Source organism: Pyrus communis, chromosome 10 (assembly GCF_041283825.1).
Source record: "Pyrus communis isolate YQ-2024b chromosome 10, ASM4128382v1, whole genome shotgun sequence".
NCBI classification, from domain to species: Eukaryota; Viridiplantae; Streptophyta; class Magnoliopsida; order Rosales; family Rosaceae; genus Pyrus; species Pyrus communis.
Genome location: NC_142574.1, coordinates 23807501 through 23826288, shown reverse-complemented (window position 1 = coordinate 23826288; position 18788 = coordinate 23807501). Strand labels below are relative to the sequence as shown.

General features: G+C 39.8%; 3 protein-coding genes across 6 annotated transcripts; 1 reads left to right on the top strand and 2 right to left on the bottom strand.

The window, feature by feature from the left end:
• Window positions 1-1638: 1638 nt before the first annotated feature.
• On the top strand, window positions 1639-6267 carry HAG1 (histone acetyltransferase of the GNAT family 1). Of its 3 annotated transcripts, none has more exons than XM_068469194.2 (13): window positions 1639-2458; window positions 2583-2647; window positions 2896-2976; window positions 3117-3188; window positions 3325-3493; window positions 3678-3721; window positions 3988-4087; window positions 4255-4323; window positions 4517-4571; window positions 4749-4861; window positions 5379-5472; window positions 5800-5941; window positions 6020-6267. In XM_068469194.2, exons 1-13 carry the CDS (start codon window positions 1877-1879, stop codon window positions 6084-6086), a joined length of 1653 nt encoding a protein of 550 aa, XP_068325295.2. In that variant the 5' UTR covers window positions 1639-1876; the 3' UTR covers window positions 6087-6267. The 3 variants fall into 3 exon arrangements, with proteins under 3 accessions (XP_068325295.2, XP_088533517.1, XP_088533518.1); XM_088677391.1 differs by lacking the exon at window positions 4517-4571 and adding an exon at window positions 4620-4659 and having other exon boundaries at window positions 1736-2458; XM_088677392.1 differs by having other exon boundaries at window positions 1736-2458; window positions 5869-5941.
• A 70-nt stretch (window positions 6268-6337) lies between these two features.
• On the bottom strand, window positions 6338-9418 carry LOC137730130 (light-inducible protein CPRF2). Of its 2 annotated transcripts, none has more exons than XM_068469192.2 (6): window positions 8600-9418; window positions 8407-8506; window positions 8032-8242; window positions 7331-7406; window positions 7083-7208; window positions 6338-6948 (listed from the first exon to the last, which is right to left on the bottom strand). In XM_068469192.2, the coding sequence occupies exons 1-6, from the start codon at window positions 9017-9019 to the stop codon at window positions 6511-6513; spliced, it is 1371 nt and encodes a 456-aa protein (XP_068325293.2). In that variant the 5' UTR covers window positions 9020-9418; the 3' UTR covers window positions 6338-6510. The 2 variants fall into 2 exon arrangements, with proteins under 2 accessions (XP_068325293.2, XP_068325294.2); XM_068469193.2 differs by having other exon boundaries at window positions 8615-9158.
• A 1-nt stretch (window position 9419) lies between these two features.
• Window positions 9420-16998, bottom strand: LOC137730129 (tryptophan synthase alpha chain). Its single transcript, XM_088677393.1, has 9 exons — window positions 16620-16998; window positions 15617-15763; window positions 15438-15503; window positions 14933-15041; window positions 14714-14790; window positions 14518-14595; window positions 10184-10261; window positions 9902-9961; window positions 9420-9700 (listed from the first exon to the last, which is right to left on the bottom strand). The coding sequence occupies exons 1-9, from the start codon at window positions 16812-16814 to the stop codon at window positions 9566-9568; spliced, it is 945 nt and encodes a 314-aa protein (XP_088533519.1). The 5' UTR covers window positions 16815-16998; the 3' UTR covers window positions 9420-9565.
• Window positions 16999-18788: the final 1790 nt, after the last annotated feature.

Genomic DNA, 18788 nt, shown 5'->3' with positions numbered 1-18788 from the left:
TAAATATACTAATTATAACATTTTTAACATTAAATGAATATATTTAGAAATTAAAAAATATTTTATTATTGAAATAATTAATGATGTTATTAATACCTAAAAATCTTGATAAAAATTTGAAAATGAATAGGATTTTAGTCAATGGAATAGCAGAAGGAAGGATGAGAACCTAATTTCTCCTAATTATATATACAGTTTCTAGCTATATGTCATTTCAATTTTCTTTTATTAATGAAATCTTGGTTTTCACATGTAATTAAAATTGTGTTCTTCTTTTATGCGCAGGTGTTGGGAATATCTTGGTCGCCTGATGTGGTCTGATAGGAAGCTCTGTTTGGTACTCAAGCTTAAATGAAGTCGTGAGGGGCTGCATGTTTTTTTTTTAGAACTATTTTATTTTCAGTACTTTATTTCGGCTTGGTCAGGACTCATGAGCTTTCGGGCTCGTTTTATTTGGGCATTTTATTTTGTAAACTTAATAGTGCTAATATTTAAGGTCCCTTCTATACATGGGGGATTTGAACTTATAATTTTTCTGGTAATACTTTTCTTTTCCACGTTGGATGTTTAGTACTAGTGTATTGTCATGTGGTATAATTAGTTTATGTGGTATCATATGCATGAAAATGTACGGATGGTATTACATTTAAAGGGAATTATCAATTATGTCGTCTACCAATACTATAAAACATAAACGGATTATACTAGGTAGACATTTTCCAGTACCACATATTACTGTTTTCCTACTAAAAGTCTGTTGGTTTCTATCTTATTGTTAGGTCATCTCCAGTCACGTCACATAAGGCTAAACCTAGCCCTTAGCTATGTTTTAGCACTTAACCTTTTATTTTAATAAAGAATAATTAAGACTATATAGGCTTAAATATTCTTCATCTCCATTTACGCAAGGCTAAATCTTTTCATCTTGACTTGGCATTCACATGTTGGGGCCCACCGAGAGGTTTGAATGCTTGCTCTATATAGCCCTTGGTTAATCTTAGCTTTGATTCTTTTTGGGGGATTTATTTTGGCCTTTGGCTGAAGACAACTTTTGCACAAATTAGGGTTAAAAGTGGTCTATAACCGTTGGTTGGAGATGACTTTAATTAAATGTAGTATAAGGGTGCCTGAAATTAGTGGTAATGTGTTTGCTTGGAGTTACAAACCAAGAAAATTCAACTTTTAATATAAGAAGAGCTTTCAACCCCTGCAAAAATGGTTGATCTTTGCACACCCATTTCCCCTATCCTACACATTTTCTTTTTAATTTAGATTTAGATTATCTTTTTATTTGTTCAATCTAATCGCAAACCTAAATTGTTTTTGAGAAGTTGGCTTTAGTAGTTCTCTTAGGATATCACCATTTACAACCCTCTCTCAACATGTATCTCATCTACTATTACTTTTATTTGATTAAAATAGCCTTCATTTGAATCTAGTATATCGAACAAAGATTATCAAGAAAGAATAACGACACTCACATTTATAGTATTAATAGAGAGCATCAGCAATATGATACATCTTATTTACAAATGAAAATAAATATTAATAACCCGTAGTATACTAGTGTTAATTGGTAGAAGAGGATAAAATAAAAGGTTTTTTTTTTAAAAGAAAGTTCGGGCCAATTTTAATATTGGGTAACGCCTCAACTCAAACTTGTTCGGGTTCACTGGCCCGAACTTTGTCCAGCTTGGGCTCAATCTTTATCCGGTGCAACGACGCCGTTGCAGTCAGTCTCTGGGTAGCAGGAGATTGCCACGGGATTGCCTTTCTCATCCACATTTTTGGTGCGAACCCAAACTATTGTAAACCCACCAGTTCTTCCCCCCAAAACCCTTAACTCGTTCCGAGTCAACTCACCGACTCGATCCAAATGGACACGCACTCCTCGCACCTCCCCGCGTCGAACCGTTCGCGGAGCTCGCAGACCCCGTCCCCGTCGCACTCGGCCTCGGCCTCCGCCACCTCATCGATCCACAAGCGCAAGCTCGCGTCCGAGGATCACGCGCCGCCGTTCCCTCCCTCTTCCTTCTCGGCCGACACTCGCGACGGCGCGTTGACGTCCAACGACGACCTCGAGAGCATTTCTGCTCGCGGCGGCGGCGCCGATTCCGACTCGGACGATGAGTCCGACGCTCTGGTCGACGACGATGAGGAGGACTTCGACAACGACTCCTCCATGCGAAACTTCACGGCTGCGCGCCTCGATAACAGCGGGGGTTCTGCTGTGGCGCGCAACTCTAAACTCAAAATTGAGAACGCGACGGTCAAGAATGAGCCTTCGGATGGCGCGAAAGAAGGCGGCGCCCCCGCCGGAGCCGGTGCCTCGGGGACCACCGCGGCCGCAGGGCCGGTTCCGGGGATCGTGGTGAAGGAGGACGCTTCTAAGATCTTCACTGAGAATATACAGACCAGTGGAGCTTACAGTGCTAGAGAAGAGAGTTTGAAGAGAGAGGTAAGCTTCTCTGAATTAATTTTTTTATAATTACTTTTTATTTTATGAAATTGAGGAATGTGAATTCGTACGAAATAAAATTGAATTTGGAATCAAAATTGTGTTTTCGAATTTGATGTTTTAGGAGGAAGCAGGGAGGCTCAAGTTTGTGTGCCTTTCGAATGATGGTATTGATCAGCATATGATTTGGTATATGTCTCTGATGGAACTTTCATTTCTGATCTTTCATGTTTTAACAATGCTGAACGAAACAACAACAAAGCTTTATCCCACTAAGTGGGGTCGGCTATATGAATTCTAGAACGCCACAATGCTGAATGAAATACAAAAAGAAAAAGAAAAAATGAAACCGATTCCGCTTAAACAGTTTGTTATGAAATTGTTTAACAATGCGGGTATGGAGCTTGATTTAGACTGCTGTTTTTGTTTTTTCTCAGGTTGGTAGGATTGAAGAACATATTTGCCAGGCAACTACCAAACATGCCAAAGGAGTACATTGTCCGACTTGTTATGGATAGGTAATACTATTAGCTCATCTTTCAAGCACATGGAATAAGTGATTCGGGTACCGTGGTTTATATCATATGGGATGTGAAACATAACCCTTTGTCACGCATCTGATTGAATCTAATTTCTTTTATGGTTTCTGAAATGGCAGAAGTCATAAATCAGTTATGGTTATCAGGCGTAATCATGTTGTCGGTGGCATAACATATCGACCATATATCAGGTTAAATTTGTATTTTATCATCTGTATATTCATGTGTTGGCATTTTTTTTTTTCACATTCTTCAGTACATAGTTGAGGCTTCATCTATGACATACTTTATTTACCCTGTTACCAACACCCTTTTCCTCTAATTCAGTCAAAGGTTTGGAGAGATAGCCTTTTGTGCAATCACAGCTGATGAACAAGTTAAAGGTTATGGTACTAGACTGATGAATCACTTAAAACAGCATGCACGGGACGAGGACGGCCTAACCCATTTCCTGACTTATGCTGACAATAATGCTGTTGGCTACTTTATTAAACAGGTATTGTTCTCCATTGCTTGTGTAATCACCTTTTAGGTTTTCTACTGATTCTTTCTGTATAAACTAATAGTGCCAGTTTTTGACATTCTTTTCAACACTTCTTCAAATGTTTTTTCTTTTTTGTGCTCCTGAGTTATGGAGTGGATCTGGTAAAGGAACTGCACTAAGGCGTATTTACTTGTAGGGTTTCACAAAAGAGATTCACTTGGAGAAAGACCGATGGCATGGGTATGTTTTGCACACAACTCTTGTTGTTCAAAGACTGTCAATTTTGTTTTTCAGATCTAGGTTTCTTAGGTCCTTTGTATGCTTCAAGTTCTTACCCTTGAGACTAAAATCACTACCAAAACAAGGGGAAAGATAAAACAAACAAATGAACTTGTGAGATGGTGGCCCTTACCAGTATATGATGCACTGCCAGATTATGTTCTTACTTAATGCGAAAAAAGAAATTCAGTTTTGAAATTTGCTCAACGTTTTATTGTTATCTGCAGCTATATAAAAGATTACGATGGAGGAATCCTAATGGAATGCAGAATTGACCCAAAGCTTCCATACACCGACTTATCCACTATGATTCGTCGTCAGAGGCAGGTAAGAGTCGGTTCAATAGATTTTAGATTTTCATATTAAAGTTTAAATTGGTTCCCATGTAAAAATATGTCTTGATAGATGCCAAATCAATAAATCATGTATAGAGTATTGAACCAACGTGTATTTACTACAATCTAAACTGTCTTCTTGTTTTGGTTTTATGGTAGGCGATAGATGAAAAGATAAGAGAGCTTTCAAACTGCCACATTGTTTATCCTGGCATGGAGTTTCAAAAGGTAACATAACAGTATCCTAGATTTTGAAGATTATGCCATTTGTTTCCAGTGGTTTCTTTAAATTTTTTAGTATTCAACATAGCCTGTCAGAATATGGTATCACAGTGGTTCCTTTCGTTGTTCATTAACTGTTATGATCAATCAGTATTTCAATGTCTACAACTTAGTTCTGACCACGTATTTATTTATCCAGAAAGAAGCTGGTATACCTAAAAAAATTATCAAGGCCGAGGAAATCCGTGGCTTGAGTAAGTTCTATAACTTTGCTTAACTAGTTTTTTTATTTCCTTAATCAGTCATTCAAGCTGCGACTTGTGATCAGTCATAAAGAAAGCTGTAACTTCATGCTAACCTCACCTTGTGTTTAAGTTCTGTTGGTGAAGTTGAATGGGTAATCTGAATTTTATGGAACATTTTGGTAATAGGGGAGGCTGGGTGGACCCCGGATCAATGGGGACATTCACGCTTTGGAACTTTGAGTAGTTCCACAGACAGTGCCAGGAAGAATTTGACTGCATTCATGCGATCACTTCTAAAGGTTAATCTCTTCGCTCTTCTTTTCCAGTTGCCTTTAGTTTTTTATCATGGAGAATAGTGAGCTTGTCTTTTTCTTTTTACAATAGTTTGATCCTATCATATGTTGCTATGCATTTTTCACTTGCATGCCTTTTAATTTGAGAAATGAATCGGATGTTTCCTTATATTCAATTTAAATATATGGAAACTCCACAAAGCATGAAGGACTACATAGAAAATATATGCTTCGGTTCTGCACTTGCAATAGAATACCATCCAAGTCTCTTAAAGCAAAGTGCCTTTCCAGGGGGCGGAAGCAATATGAGTTTGTATCATTGTATGCAATACGCAAAATACAATGTATGGCAGGCTGCCATTTGAGGTGTATTGACCATTTTTGTCGGTATGGATAGAAGACGCATATGAATATTCTAATTTATTTTAACTTTAATTTATATAGTCGACTTTAATATTTTTAACCCTATGTCCTGCTGTCAGTATCAAATGCCTTCTTACCATAGAAATTTTCATATGCGCAGAGTATGCATGAACATGCTGATGCCTGGCCTTTCAAGGAACCAGTCGACGCACGTGATGTTCCTGATTATTATGACATCATAAAAGATCCAATGGGTAAGAAGGACAATTTCTTTAATTAATTTCAGAGACCCGCAAAGAACATGGTTTAAATGTCTTCTGCACTATGTAGTTGCATTGTGTCTGAACTTGCTCCATGTGCCTTCATGGAAACCATACTTTGAAGATTTGATTTCTGAAAAATCTAGTTTCGATAATAGCTTGGTCATAATCTGCACATTGTCGTTGACATCCTGAGTAGTGAAATTGCCAAGACTTCTTAAATGTACTTCAAAAGTCGGCACAAAGTTGAGATAGATGTTTGTAATTGTGCATATCGTATCAAATATTCGAAGCTTTTAACGGATATTTAATATGATGCAGATCTGAGGACGATGTCAAAGAGGGTAGAGTCGGAGCAGTATTATGTAACATTCGAGATGTTTGTTGCAGATGCCAAGAGGATGTTTGCAAATGCACGCACCTACAACTCCCCGGACACCATTTACTACAAATGCGCAACAAGGTATGGCAGTGCGTCCATGTCCCTCCCTATTTTCGTTCTTTTCTATGCTTGTTTCTGATTTCAATCTACTCCTTTCAGGCTGGAAGCCCATTTTCAAAGTAAAGTTCAGGTAGGTCTCCAAGGTGGTGGTGCCAAAATCCAGTAGTGAATTTTATTTTATTTTTAAATGTAAGCCCATGCCGTTATGTTTCATGTTGGTTTTTACTTTACTGCCCCGATTGTTGCAAAATTTTCATAGGAATAGAAGACAATGTGTTGTAGATTGAACGTTTGTTGATACACTCAAGTATTGGTGGGAGGAGCAATCGAAATGTTCTTAATTACTTCACCAACAAGTCTTTTGCGGTGGTAATTCTCGTCTAACTGAAACATGGTCGTGGGCCGTGGCACACAAAGTTTGACAAGAAAAAGATTATTTACGGCAAATTTTAAAACATGAACACTTACGGAATCGAAATTTAAACTGTACGAAAACAAAGGGCCAAAGTATAAATCCCACTAATAAATACATATTCAATCAGCCGTTTATCCCTCTGTCCTGCAAATTAGGAAGGCCCCCACATTCAGTTCTACTTATTCTTTGGGACGGCGTGAGGGTGCTGAGGGTCCCATCCCGGCAATGCTTCACCCACTCCTGGCCGTGGCTGCGGCTGCTGCTGCGACATGTGATCTATGTTGCCTGTGTGCGGAATTGAAGAGTTTTGAGTCATGTTGCTTCCAGCGACAACTGGTTGGCCAACATTACTCTGTCGGTTCCTAACCAGAGAGATTGGGGGGTTCGCGTGAAAGCCAGTGTCCAATCTCTGGTGATGCAGAGTAGTGGTCATACTAGGAACTCCCGGGTGAAAGAGGTGGTTGGAGTTCGGTTGCATTGGCACAGCAGCATTTGTAGATGCATTCATTGGGTTGTTCACTGATGGCATGCCCGCGTTAGCTACATTTGACATGGCTAGAAGTAGCGGGTTGGTCCCCGTCACTCTCTTCACAGATTCTTCTGCCATTTTCACCTGATTTTGTTTTTTCAAATACATATCACCTTGAATCAATAAGAAAACTGAATTAACAGTATACAGGGTATTTAAAGAAAAAAACATGCAAACGAAAACAAAATCTGAAAACGCAGAATGTCTTAGCTGTTAACCTTTGCTCTTAACGTCTCAATATCAGCCCTTAATATTCTGTTGTCAACAGCGGCATTATCATATTTTTGGTTCACATCAGTGAGACGTTTTAACAGCCCAGAGTGTTCAACTCTTAGCTGACCAACCTGAATGAAAGCAAACATATAACTTCATAATGGTGTCTACGTACAAAAAACGATTATGGGATATATCAAGAAAAGATGATGGTTGTTATTGCTAATTCATAATTTGAAACAAGGAGCACCACCTGTGTCTCAAGTTCACTCATTTGGGCTTGTTTTCTCCTCCTTGAGCGTCTAGCTGACTCTCGATTGGACAGCATCCTGAGCACCATTAACATGTCAATGGATAAAGGGCAAAGTTTTTGGATTTAGCAATATGGTAACCCGTTGTCAAACAAATTCATCAGGTGAAAGTTCAGTAGACAGGAAACATTTCCCTCCTTCCAAATCAGATCATTTTGCTTCAAGAATCACTGATTCCAAAGCAGGTAGGCACTTGCTCTAAATTCTCTACTAAAATAAAAAAAACGAACTTCTGTTTGGACAAACTAAAGTTTTAAACTTTCTACTCATCTTTCGTGCATACAGGGGCTCATACTAACCATCATCCATCACGAAGGCAATCAATGTGTTGATGCCCTTCGCATATCGATTATTGTGGAGATACTATAATTCAGGTTAATTAAGCCAAATAGCAACTACTCATCCTTGCACACAGAACCCATAATAACAAATCATCCATCAAGAAGGCAATCAATGTGTCGATGCCCTTCATATAGCAATTGTTGTAGAAAAATCATAACTCGTGTCAATTAAGCCTAAACACCTACTATTACTTGGAGACCGATGAAATAACCAAAACATTACACCAAGATATCAAATTAAACTGCCTAATTAGTTCAAAAAGTAGGCAAGCAAAATGAACACAAGCAAAGAAATGGGTTACCTCCTAGCACGTTTCACATCAGAAGGATCCATGTTCTCATTAATCTCAATGTCTCCTTCGAGATCATCATCATCCGAGTCCTCTTTCGATGATCCACTTGTTGTTTGCTTACTCAGCACCGGAGTTCTCCTCTGAGCAGCAGGTAAAGCCGAAACGCCAAGCGGGCTAGCGTCAGCTTCATTTTGTGTCACTGGCAAACCATTACCAGAATCTAGCAATAGCTCAAATCAAATGGGTTTTCGAATGTTAGACACAAATATAAGAATCATTTACATATCTCAGAGAAATGCTATGAAAAAATTCCCAAATTACGAAATTAAACAACTAAATCATTGCATATTAAGCACCTAAGCAAGCAATGAGCCAATGACAAACCTTTATCAAGCGATCGAGTAGGGGCTAATTGTGAAGGCTTCGACACGGGCGATTGATTCTCGGCTAGATTACCCAAATCCACAGGCGTCAAAGACGATGCCTGAAATCACATTCATCAATGAAAAAAAAAAAAAAATTTAAATTAAAAAAAAAAAAATCAAATTAAAAAAAAATTGATGTGAGAGAGAGATACGCGAGAGAGAGCTACTGCTGCGCAAGCCAGATCGAGCCGGTTCTTAAGAAATTCGCGGTACTGGTCCGAGTTAACCGGAGCCTTCGGAGCTGGATCCAACACCGTCGGCGGCGGAGGATGATTGAGCTGCTGAGGTGGTGGCTGTTGACGATGACGATCGGGCTTCTTGATCTCAACTACCTCTTCGTCCACATCGTCGCGCTTCGACGTCGACGACTGAGACGCGACGGAACAGGAAGCGGCGGAAGAGACGGGAAATTGCTCGGCGACCGATTGCCGAGGAGTGGCGGCCGGCGTGGAGAACTCGTCGAGGAACTGCTCGAAGGCCCACTCCGACGCGCTCCGATTCATCTCCGCCGCCGGCGACGACAGCGCCCAAAACGGATCGGAGGAGTCGTCCGCGGTGAATACAGAATGCATACTCTGCGCGCGTGCGTGTCCGAAATATCCGATTTTTGTTGTTTTCGTCGACGAAAAGCGAACATTCGTGTGTTTATATATCGGACTTCGGACAAAATGGAGGAATATTCTGGTGATGTACGGTACAGCATAATAATTATGCACGGGGACTTTTTCTGACGGCCGGCTTTAATTTGTATGTATTTGTCACGTGTCGTGTGTTGAATAATTGACGTGGTGGCCTGTGCAGCAGAGGATAAGGGCCAATTTTAGGCTGATCGGAGGAAACCCACGAGTCAAGAGACTTAAATGAAGAACAAATGTGAAACATGAAAGTGGGGATCCACATGGATGGGTCCCATGTAAAGTTGAAAAGATTTTTTTTTTTTTTTTAAGAACTCCTTTTTTTGGAGAAATTAAATTGAGAGGATAAAAGGGCTTCCATCTTGTATTTTTTACAACGCACTTTTGAAACTAGAATGGTAAGATTTTCACATCATGCGGGGATTACATGCTTCGAATGTAACGCACTTGCAACAATAAGAAGAAAAATCGCATAAAATGTCTTCAGAGGAGTGCAGATTTCAAAGACTTGGTGAAGGTTGCTAGTTCCTTCAACCCTTCCTCGGGAGTTTTCGCTTCGCCCAACAGCTTCACCATCGCACTACCGACGATGACGCCGTCGGCTCCGCACCCTGCTACCTGTACAACACACGCGAAAAAGTATCTCGATTGAGGTTAGACGTTTAGCAACGATAGACATTCTGATATTCTTTTGATTGGAAGCAGGCCGAAGTCTAGAAAGGGTAAGGGGACGGTAGGATGTTAGCAGGGAGCGTAAAGTAGCCCACTGAGGGTGTAGGTGTAGGTGTGAGGCATTATGAGTTAGGTTAAACTACTGACCTGTTTCGCGTGTTCGGGCTTTGAGATGCCGAAACCAACTGCAACAGGCTTTTTTGTTGTCTGTCGCATAAAAGGTAAGCGTGATTATGCAAGACAAACATGTTAGTTGAAGTGGGATCATGTCAACTAAATAATGTTTTCTAGCTCCATTTGGTATTGAAGCCTAAACACTTTAAAAGACATTCAGTTCAATTCTAGCACCTAATTATATAACCTAATTCAAAAAAATAAAAAAATAAAAATCTACATTGGTAGACCGTAGAACTGGTTCAGAAGACAAACCTCTTTAATTTCCTTTAAAAGAGCAGGAACTCGTTCATTCACAGATGCACGGGCACCAGTAACTCCGATCGAGCTCACCTATAGCTCGAAACAACGAACAATAAATTGCAATTAGCAATGTCATACTCACCCCATGATACAGACCAAAGAATTTGCATAAACAAAATGTCTTTGAAGAGAACACAACTTGCCAACTTGTTATTGATAGCAGATTATGTTGAGAGAACATGCCCACTAACCTGGCTCTGATACCATATTGAGTTTAATATTTTGGTTGTATTTTTCACCGTCTGCTCCAATGGCAGTTGGTTTAATATATACATCTTACACACACGCATGCAATAAACAAATGCATGCAATAAACAAATGTTGTAAAGGTGGCGTGCTTGCTGCCCATGCTGCAACACATCTGAGCTTGGTGAGCTGAAACCATGTGGTAGCTGACAAGGAATATTGTACTGCATGCGCAGTATTCCTTCTGTCCAGGTTAGTGGGCATGTTCTCTCAACTAGCTGACAAGGAATATTGTACTGCATGCGCAGTATTCCTTCGATGAAAAAGGGAACACATGTTCATGGAAAATAACATCACGGGAGATAAAGATTTTACCCGTGTGAAGGTCGTAAACTCGATATCCCTTTGTGCCATATGGATACCCAAGAAAAAGACACCGTGTGGCTCTTGCATCAAATTTTGTGGGACGATGGTGGTGGGTGGAAGAAAAACATAAGCAACCAAACACTCGCAAATGTGCATACGCTGGCTGTTTGTGGTGAAGTATTTCATAGGGTGATTTGCTTTGAAGAAGAGGAGTGGGAGTCCGATTTATGAGATAAGTGGCAGTGAGGATTGCATCACCCCAAAATTTCTTAGGAAGATGAGATTGAAAAAGTAAGGCTCTAGCAACATTGAGTAAGTGGCGGTGTTTGCACTCTGCTACCCCGTTTTGTTGGGGAGTAGAGACACAACTTGTTTGATGGAGAATCCCCTTATCTGAAAAAAAATGTGTCATAGAAAATTCTGGACCGTTATCACTACGAAGAACCTTGACTCGTCTGGAAAATTGTGTTTCGACAAGGTGGATGAAAGTGCTGAGATAAGATCGTGCATCTGATTTGTGATTCATTAAATAAACCCATGTGCATCTTGAGAAATCATCCACAATAGTTAAGAAATATTGTGCCCCTGTGATAGTGGGAACATGGTAACCTCCCCAAATGTCAACATGAATTAACTCAAAAGGAGCTTTTGTGGTGATAGAACTCAAAGGAAAAGGAGCACGTGTTTGTTTGGCTAATGGACAGATCAAACAATCATCAATGCTACAAAAATTCAAATTTTTAATGCAAGTAGAGAGATGCCGTAAGGTCTTGTTGGAAAGATGGCCAAGGCGTTGATGCCAAAGCTGAGAAGAAGAAGAGGCAACAATTGACGCTGAATTGCACCTGGTTTTCATCACATTATCAAGGTAGTAGAGTCCTTCTCGTTCAGTTCCCGTCCCAATCATCTTCCCCGATCGTTGGCCCTGAAGTAGACACATTTTATCAGTGAAGATGACAAAGCAAGATGAGGTATTAGTGAGTTTGCTGACAGAAATTAAATTCAGTTTAAATGATGGAACACAAAGCACGTTGTGAAGGGTGAGATCATTCGAGAGATGAACTATGCCAATATGTGTGACATCAGCAAGTGCATGATTGGGTAAGTGCACTTGTCGATTGTATACCGGAACACTTGTGGTCATTAAGCTTGGTGAGCAGACCATGTGGTCTGTGGCGCCTGTATCGAAAATCTAGTCCCTTCCCTTATTGAGAGCAGAAGCACAAAAGACTCTACCTGACAAGTTATTCATAGTAGAGGTGGTACCGACATGATTAGATGTGGAGTTGGATTGACTCTTATCAAGGAGTGCAAGCAGATTGTGTTTCCACATACTCAAGATACTGCCTATGATGATCCCATCATTCATCCATCCATTCTACTGGAGCAGGATTCCGTCGATCCATCCTCTTCTTCGCCGGTGAGTCCTGTTTCGGTTTCATCTCCTTTTCTTTCCACCTCACCACCTCGTCTTAAACGACCCACTCATGCACCTGGTTATCTTCAACAATATCACATCGACATCAACCTCCCTTCTCGGTCCGTCCCTTCATCTCACTCGGCGTTGACCAAAGTACCAGACCAAAGTACCAGGTACTCCTTACCCTTTGTCTAATGTCCTCACATACGATCGTTTATCTGCTCGACATCGTGCTTTCACCACTTCCATTTCAGCTGCCATAGAACCCAGCTCATTCTCCCAGGCTATACGCAACCCTCACTGGCGTTTCGCTATGGAAGAAGAACTGGCAGCCCTTGCTGCGAATAGGACATGGTCTCTGCAACCATTGCCCCCTGGCAAGAAGCCGGTTGGATGTAAATGGGTTTACAAAATCAAATTTCGATCCGATGGATCCATTGAAAGATATAAAGCACGCTTGGTTGCCAAAGGTTATAGCCAAATTGAAGGCTTAGACTATCAAGAAACTTTTGCTCCGGTTGCAAAATTGACTACAATTCGTCTACTCCTTGCTGTTGCCTCGGTCCAACAATGGCACCTCCACCAGCTTGATGTTAATAACGCTTTCCTCCATGGTGATCTTGAAGAAGATGTCTACATGTCCTTGCCTCCTGGTTTCGGACGAAAGAGGGAGGTAAACTTCATAAATCTTTGTATGGGCTTAAGCAAGCCTCTCGTCAATGGTTTATCAAACTCTCTTGTGCTCTTAGAAAGGCCGGTTATCAACAATCCAAGGCAGATTATTCATTGTTCGTCCGAAACCATGATGGTAAATTCACTGCCCTCCTTGTCTATGTTGATGATATTATCTTGGCAGGAAATAACATACAAGCAATCGAAGATACCAAGTCTTTTCTTATGAAGCAATTCAAGTTGAAAGACCTTGGCCAATTAAGATATTTCTTGGGCATTGAAATTGCTCGCTCTAGCAAGGGGATCACCCTCTCACAACGAAAATATGCCCTTGAAATACTTGAGGATGCAAGTCATCTTGGCGCAAAACCAGCCACCTCTCCTATGGAGCAAAATCTATCACTCAGAAAGGACGAAGGACAATGGATTACTGATCCTTCCTCTTATCGACGACTTGTTGGGAGACTAATCTACCTGACAATCACGCGCCCTGATTTGGTGTATGCTGTCCATATTCTTAGTCAATTTATGGAGAAGCCTCGAACTCCACACTTGGAGGCAGCCCAGCGAGTCTTACGATACGTTAAGCACACACCAGGGCAAGGTATTTTTCTTTCTGCAAGAAGTCTAATTCAATTGAATGCTTTTTGTGATGCGGATTGGGCCAGATGTCGAGACACACGACGTTCTACCACCGGATACTGTGTATTTCTTGGAGAATCCTTGATCTCCTGGAAAAGCAAGAAACAAAATACTGTGTCACGTTCTAGTGCAGAGGCGGAGTATCGTTCAATGGCAGCAACTTGTTGTGAAGTCACTTGGTTGAAATCTGTTCTACAAGACTTGGGTATCAAACATAAACGTCCAGTCAAGTTATATTGTGATAATCAAGCGGCACTTCACATCGCTTCGAATCCGGTCTTTCACGAAAGAACCAAACACATAGAAATTGACTGCCATCTTGTACGAGAAAGGGTTCAAAGTGGAATGATCGAGACATCTCACATCTCAACCATGAAACAACCAGCCGACATCTTCACAAAGCCACTGAGCTTATACCAATTTACGACTTTGCTTTGCAAGTTAGGAATAATCAACATTCATTCCAAACTTGAGGGGGAGTGTTGAGATAACATGCCCACTAAGCTGGACAGAAGGAATACTGCGCATGCAGTACAATATTTCTTGTCAGCTAGTTGAGAGAACATGCCCACTAACCTAGACAAAAGGAATACTGCGCATGCAGTACAATATTCCTTGTCAGCTACCACATGGTTTCAGCTCACCAAGCTCAGATGTGTTGCAGCATGGGCAGCAAGCACGCCACCTTTACAACATTTGTTTATTGCATGCATTTGTTTATTGCATGCGTGTGTGTAAGATGTATATATTAAACCAACTGCCATTGGAGCAGACGATGAAAAATACAACCAAAATATTAAACTCAATAGATTATCTCTCCGAAAAATAAAGTTCTTTAACAAAAGCCACATTTAGCATCCACTCTCATGACACCAGTATAGCATGTATCCAATAGCTTCATTTTCTAAGCTGAATGATAATTCTGGAAAATTGGGCATAACTCAAAAGATTCTTAAACCTATATAGAATATAAAGTACCAAGAATACATGCTATTCTTACCAGGTACAGAAATCCTTCTGAAGCTTCGGCAATGGCCTTCATTCGATCAATTGGAGTAGTGGGTGTTGTTAGTAATACCTGTAAATCATACAAGCAGATCGGAAGTATTACAATTACATCCAAACGTATGAATAAATAATTTGAACTTATTTACAAAATCCAAAAATAGTGCAGGGATAAAAACTAAGAAACAAACCAATTCAATATTATTTTTCGCAGCTTCCTTTCTTAAAATTTCTGTTTCCTCCAATGGAACATCCGGAACCACAAGCCCTACAAGCCAAAATGAAATAGGATTCTAGTCATATTCCTATAAGATATATAGACTATTTTAAGACTAAATCAAGTTGACAAAGGATAAACAGAACTAATTATGATATTCAGATACATTATAGAGCAAGTGCTTATACATTACCATGTACACCAACGTCTTTGATGGTGGACATGAACTCAGGAATCCCACGCTTCAAAATTGGGTTATAGTATGTAAACAGAGCAATTGGGCAAGACAATTGGGGAATCACCTGTCCATTCAACAATATTAATATAATAAGATTAGTTTGATGGAGAAAGAGACAGGTGACAACGTGAAACAAGAACCGTACACAAATTTGTTATACCCCCTCTAGCAACAACTTCAAGATGTCTGTATGTATATCATTCGTAGATTCATTAAGTAAGAAATGTCATGGGAGAATCTGCTATTGTTTTGATATGAATTCTTATTCCTACATCCCACATAGAGATACATGGTATGGTAATATGAGAATTACTTGGATGCTTATAATCAGCATATTTCATGGGTTTCAGCAATCCATGTTTCGTTGGTAGTCTTAGTTACAGTAAAAAATCTAACGTACTTTTTTGAGATACAAAATCAACAAAATATCAAGTTGTTTTAACATTGCACATAAATATACCTCCTTCAACATTGAAATAATTGCATTGAGATTGGTCCCTCTTGCCAAGGAACTGGTGGCTGCAGCCTAAGAAATAATACCACACTAGTAAGTGGAGGATACAAAACAGGAACCTATTGAACATAAATTGTAAAAAGAACATGCCTAAGTATACAATACAAGCGAAAAACATATCAAACCTGTATAACTGGACCATCTGCTAATGGATCAGAATATGGCACGCCTAATTCGATTATGTCCGATCCACAAGAATCAAGCACCTTCAATGCTTCTGCCGTGATTGAAAGGTCAGGATCACCAGCAGTGATGTAAGGGATAAATGCAACCTTCAAAGGAAGGCAATCATTAGTACAACAAATTTTGACAGAGTAACTCATTTCATCTGAAATCAGCCACAACTCCCAGTACTAGTCCTAAGATGAAATTTAGTTGAGAAAACCAACTTTCCAATGTCTATCCAGTCTGAAGCATGCAGAACAAATAACCACAAACATAACTTGTGACTGATTAATATAAAGGAATGTCAATAACAACTTTGTCAATACTAGTAACATGCAGAATATTTTGGTCAAGGCCAAAACGTTCTCAAGAACAAGAACCAAGCAACGTCTCATCAGTCAGCATCTCTTCCCCGACCCTAATTGGAAATGCGGCCATCATATGAAGGGGAAATTGAATAATTAAGAACATGGCAATGCCAAGAGCACCAAGAGAGGTAAGAAAAAGGTGCACTTTGGCAGGTGATTAAGACCCGACTAAGAGTTACAAAGAATTTGGCAGCCTTCATTGGGCATAGAAAACCGTGAATTTGGTGGGTTTTGCCAGTTTTTCAACGGGGATTCAAATGAAAGAACAAAACATGCAGAACAAGCACACCGAATCATGAAACTTTGTAAACCCAGATTTCATTGGGCAAACAAAGCCATGAGATTTGGTGGGTTCTGCAAATTTATCAACAGGGATTCAAATGAAAGAACAAAACTGCAGAAAAGGGCACACCAGATGATGAAAATTTCAAAACCCAGCTTTCATTGTGCATAGAAAGCCACGAAAATCGGCATGTTCTTTTTCAACATGGATTCAAATGAAAGAACAACCAAGCATAACAAGCACACCAAACGACGAAACTTTTCAACAATGCAATCGAAATCTCCTAACCCCAGATGCCCAAAAATTGCTTACCTTTCCCTGATCCTTCAAATTTATGAAAGTCTGAGAGAGGCTGACGACTGGGGTGGCAATAAGAGCCGCCATTGGAGCAAACTTCTTGGTCGAAATGGTGGATACTTGATTGGGAGAGCTAAAAAGCAAAGGATTTTGTGGTTTCTTCAGTTGGAGAAACCCAGCCGCAGATTTCAGAGAAGTAGCAGCCGCCATTCAGTATACACACCAGTGAGAGGGTTTTGTAGGGTTTTCAGTAGCCTTTGTCTGCTGGTGTGGCTGTGCACTTCGGTCCGAACTCTTCAACTCGCCATTGATCCCTTCTTTATCTTATACAATTGTCTCAACCGTTGAATTCAGCAAATTTTTTATTTTCCCCCAAATGAAATTTTTTTCAGTTTATTTTGGGCAAAAAATTTGTGATTTTAGATTATTTTTTAAGTAAATTGTAACAATGATCCCTTAATTTTTACTCAATTAGAGTAATGGCCCCTCAAAAAATTCAATACCAGTAGTCCATCAACTCATCAAAACATGCAGCTATGGTCCCTCAACTAAAAATCAATTACCATTGGTCCCTCAACTTTAATTCAATTGGAGTAATGACCCCTCAAACTTTAACTCAATTGTAGCAATGGTTATTCCAATATAATTCATTTTAACAAAATTCTAACGAAGTAGACGAAAATGATCATAGCTACACGTTTTGATGAGTTGAGAGACTCCAATTGTAGAAAGGATCCTTCCAACCTAACTTATTTTGACAAAATTCTGATGAAGTTGTCAAAAAATATCATAGCTACATATTTTGATGAGTTGAATGACCAATGGTAATGGATTTTTAGTTAAGGGATCATTACTACAATTTCCTCTCTTTTTTTATTTTCACATACGATATTATTTACAAAAGGACGGGCTTAACCTCATAACGGACTAGCAATAATATGGTGTAAGTTCGCATTTGGGAAGAATAGAACCTAAGACCTCTCAGTTACAGGTGAAGAGGAATACCACTAGACCTTGTGATTTTTTATTTTAGGTTCTCAGTGTTAAATAAAAAAAATAAAGGGACCAAATGCTGGCTTCGTCATGAAGTCCACCCTTTTTGGGGGATTGGGAAGACTTATGAAGGCATTTCAGCCTCTTCATGGCTACCATCATGTGATACACAAGCGTCAAGAATCGAACTCAAACATACCTTGTGAAATGCGGACTTGAAATTCATCCCCAGTTAGGACCACCTGGTTCTGAGAGTTAATTTCAAGTTCTGTTTTTGGGAGAGCACACACATATTTTGTAAAAGTAATTTCTTGAAGAGGGGAATTGTTTGGTGCACCTAATATGTTGCCTTGTAAATTCTTAGCGTGATTCTACAAAAAGTAAAAAAAATGGTCCTAGCATATATGTAGCAATGACTCTTTATTTTAATTTTTTTTTTTTTTTTTTTTTTGAAGAAAGTACGATATTCATTAATACGAAAAATGCGTCCAAAGAGATGATAGGATGCTAAAATGGGTCTCAATAAAAACCTTGTCGGTAATTTCAACCTAGTCTAAGGAAAAAAGAGTGTCCCGCACAAATAGCTATCATCACCGTAACGTAAACGGTTACACTTGATTGTCTTCTAACAAAGCATTTAAAATAAAAACTGGGGGAGATTTAACCCACCTATCTTCACTAGAAACACCCAAACCAGCATGAGCTAGCCTGCGTGCTACGTTGTTCGCTTCCCGATACACAAAGTTCAATGATGTTCCCTCCATGCTGCATAAAACTCCTTTGATGTCGTTAATTATAGGTCCCAATAATGAACAATCATCCTTGAAACGATTCACGGCTGCAAGCACAACACTTGAGTCTCCCTCCAAAATCGAATTCGAAGTAGCACTTTGGAATTCCATTAGTAGCTCTGCTGCTCTTCTAACAACAAGCAGCTCAGCTTGTAGGGGTGAATTAACATGGCAAAAAGGCCCGGAAAACTGCAGCGATAAAAATGCCCACCCAATCACATATAATCACACCATATCCTCCCCGATGCGACCATTCATGCCATGCTCCATCAAAATTACACTTCAACCCTCCTAAGTACGGTTTAGTCCACTGTTATCATGTCTGAGCTTTAGTTAATCCATCTGGAGAATGCCATTTGTGATACTCCTGAAGCCTACTTTCGATCGCGATCAAAATCTC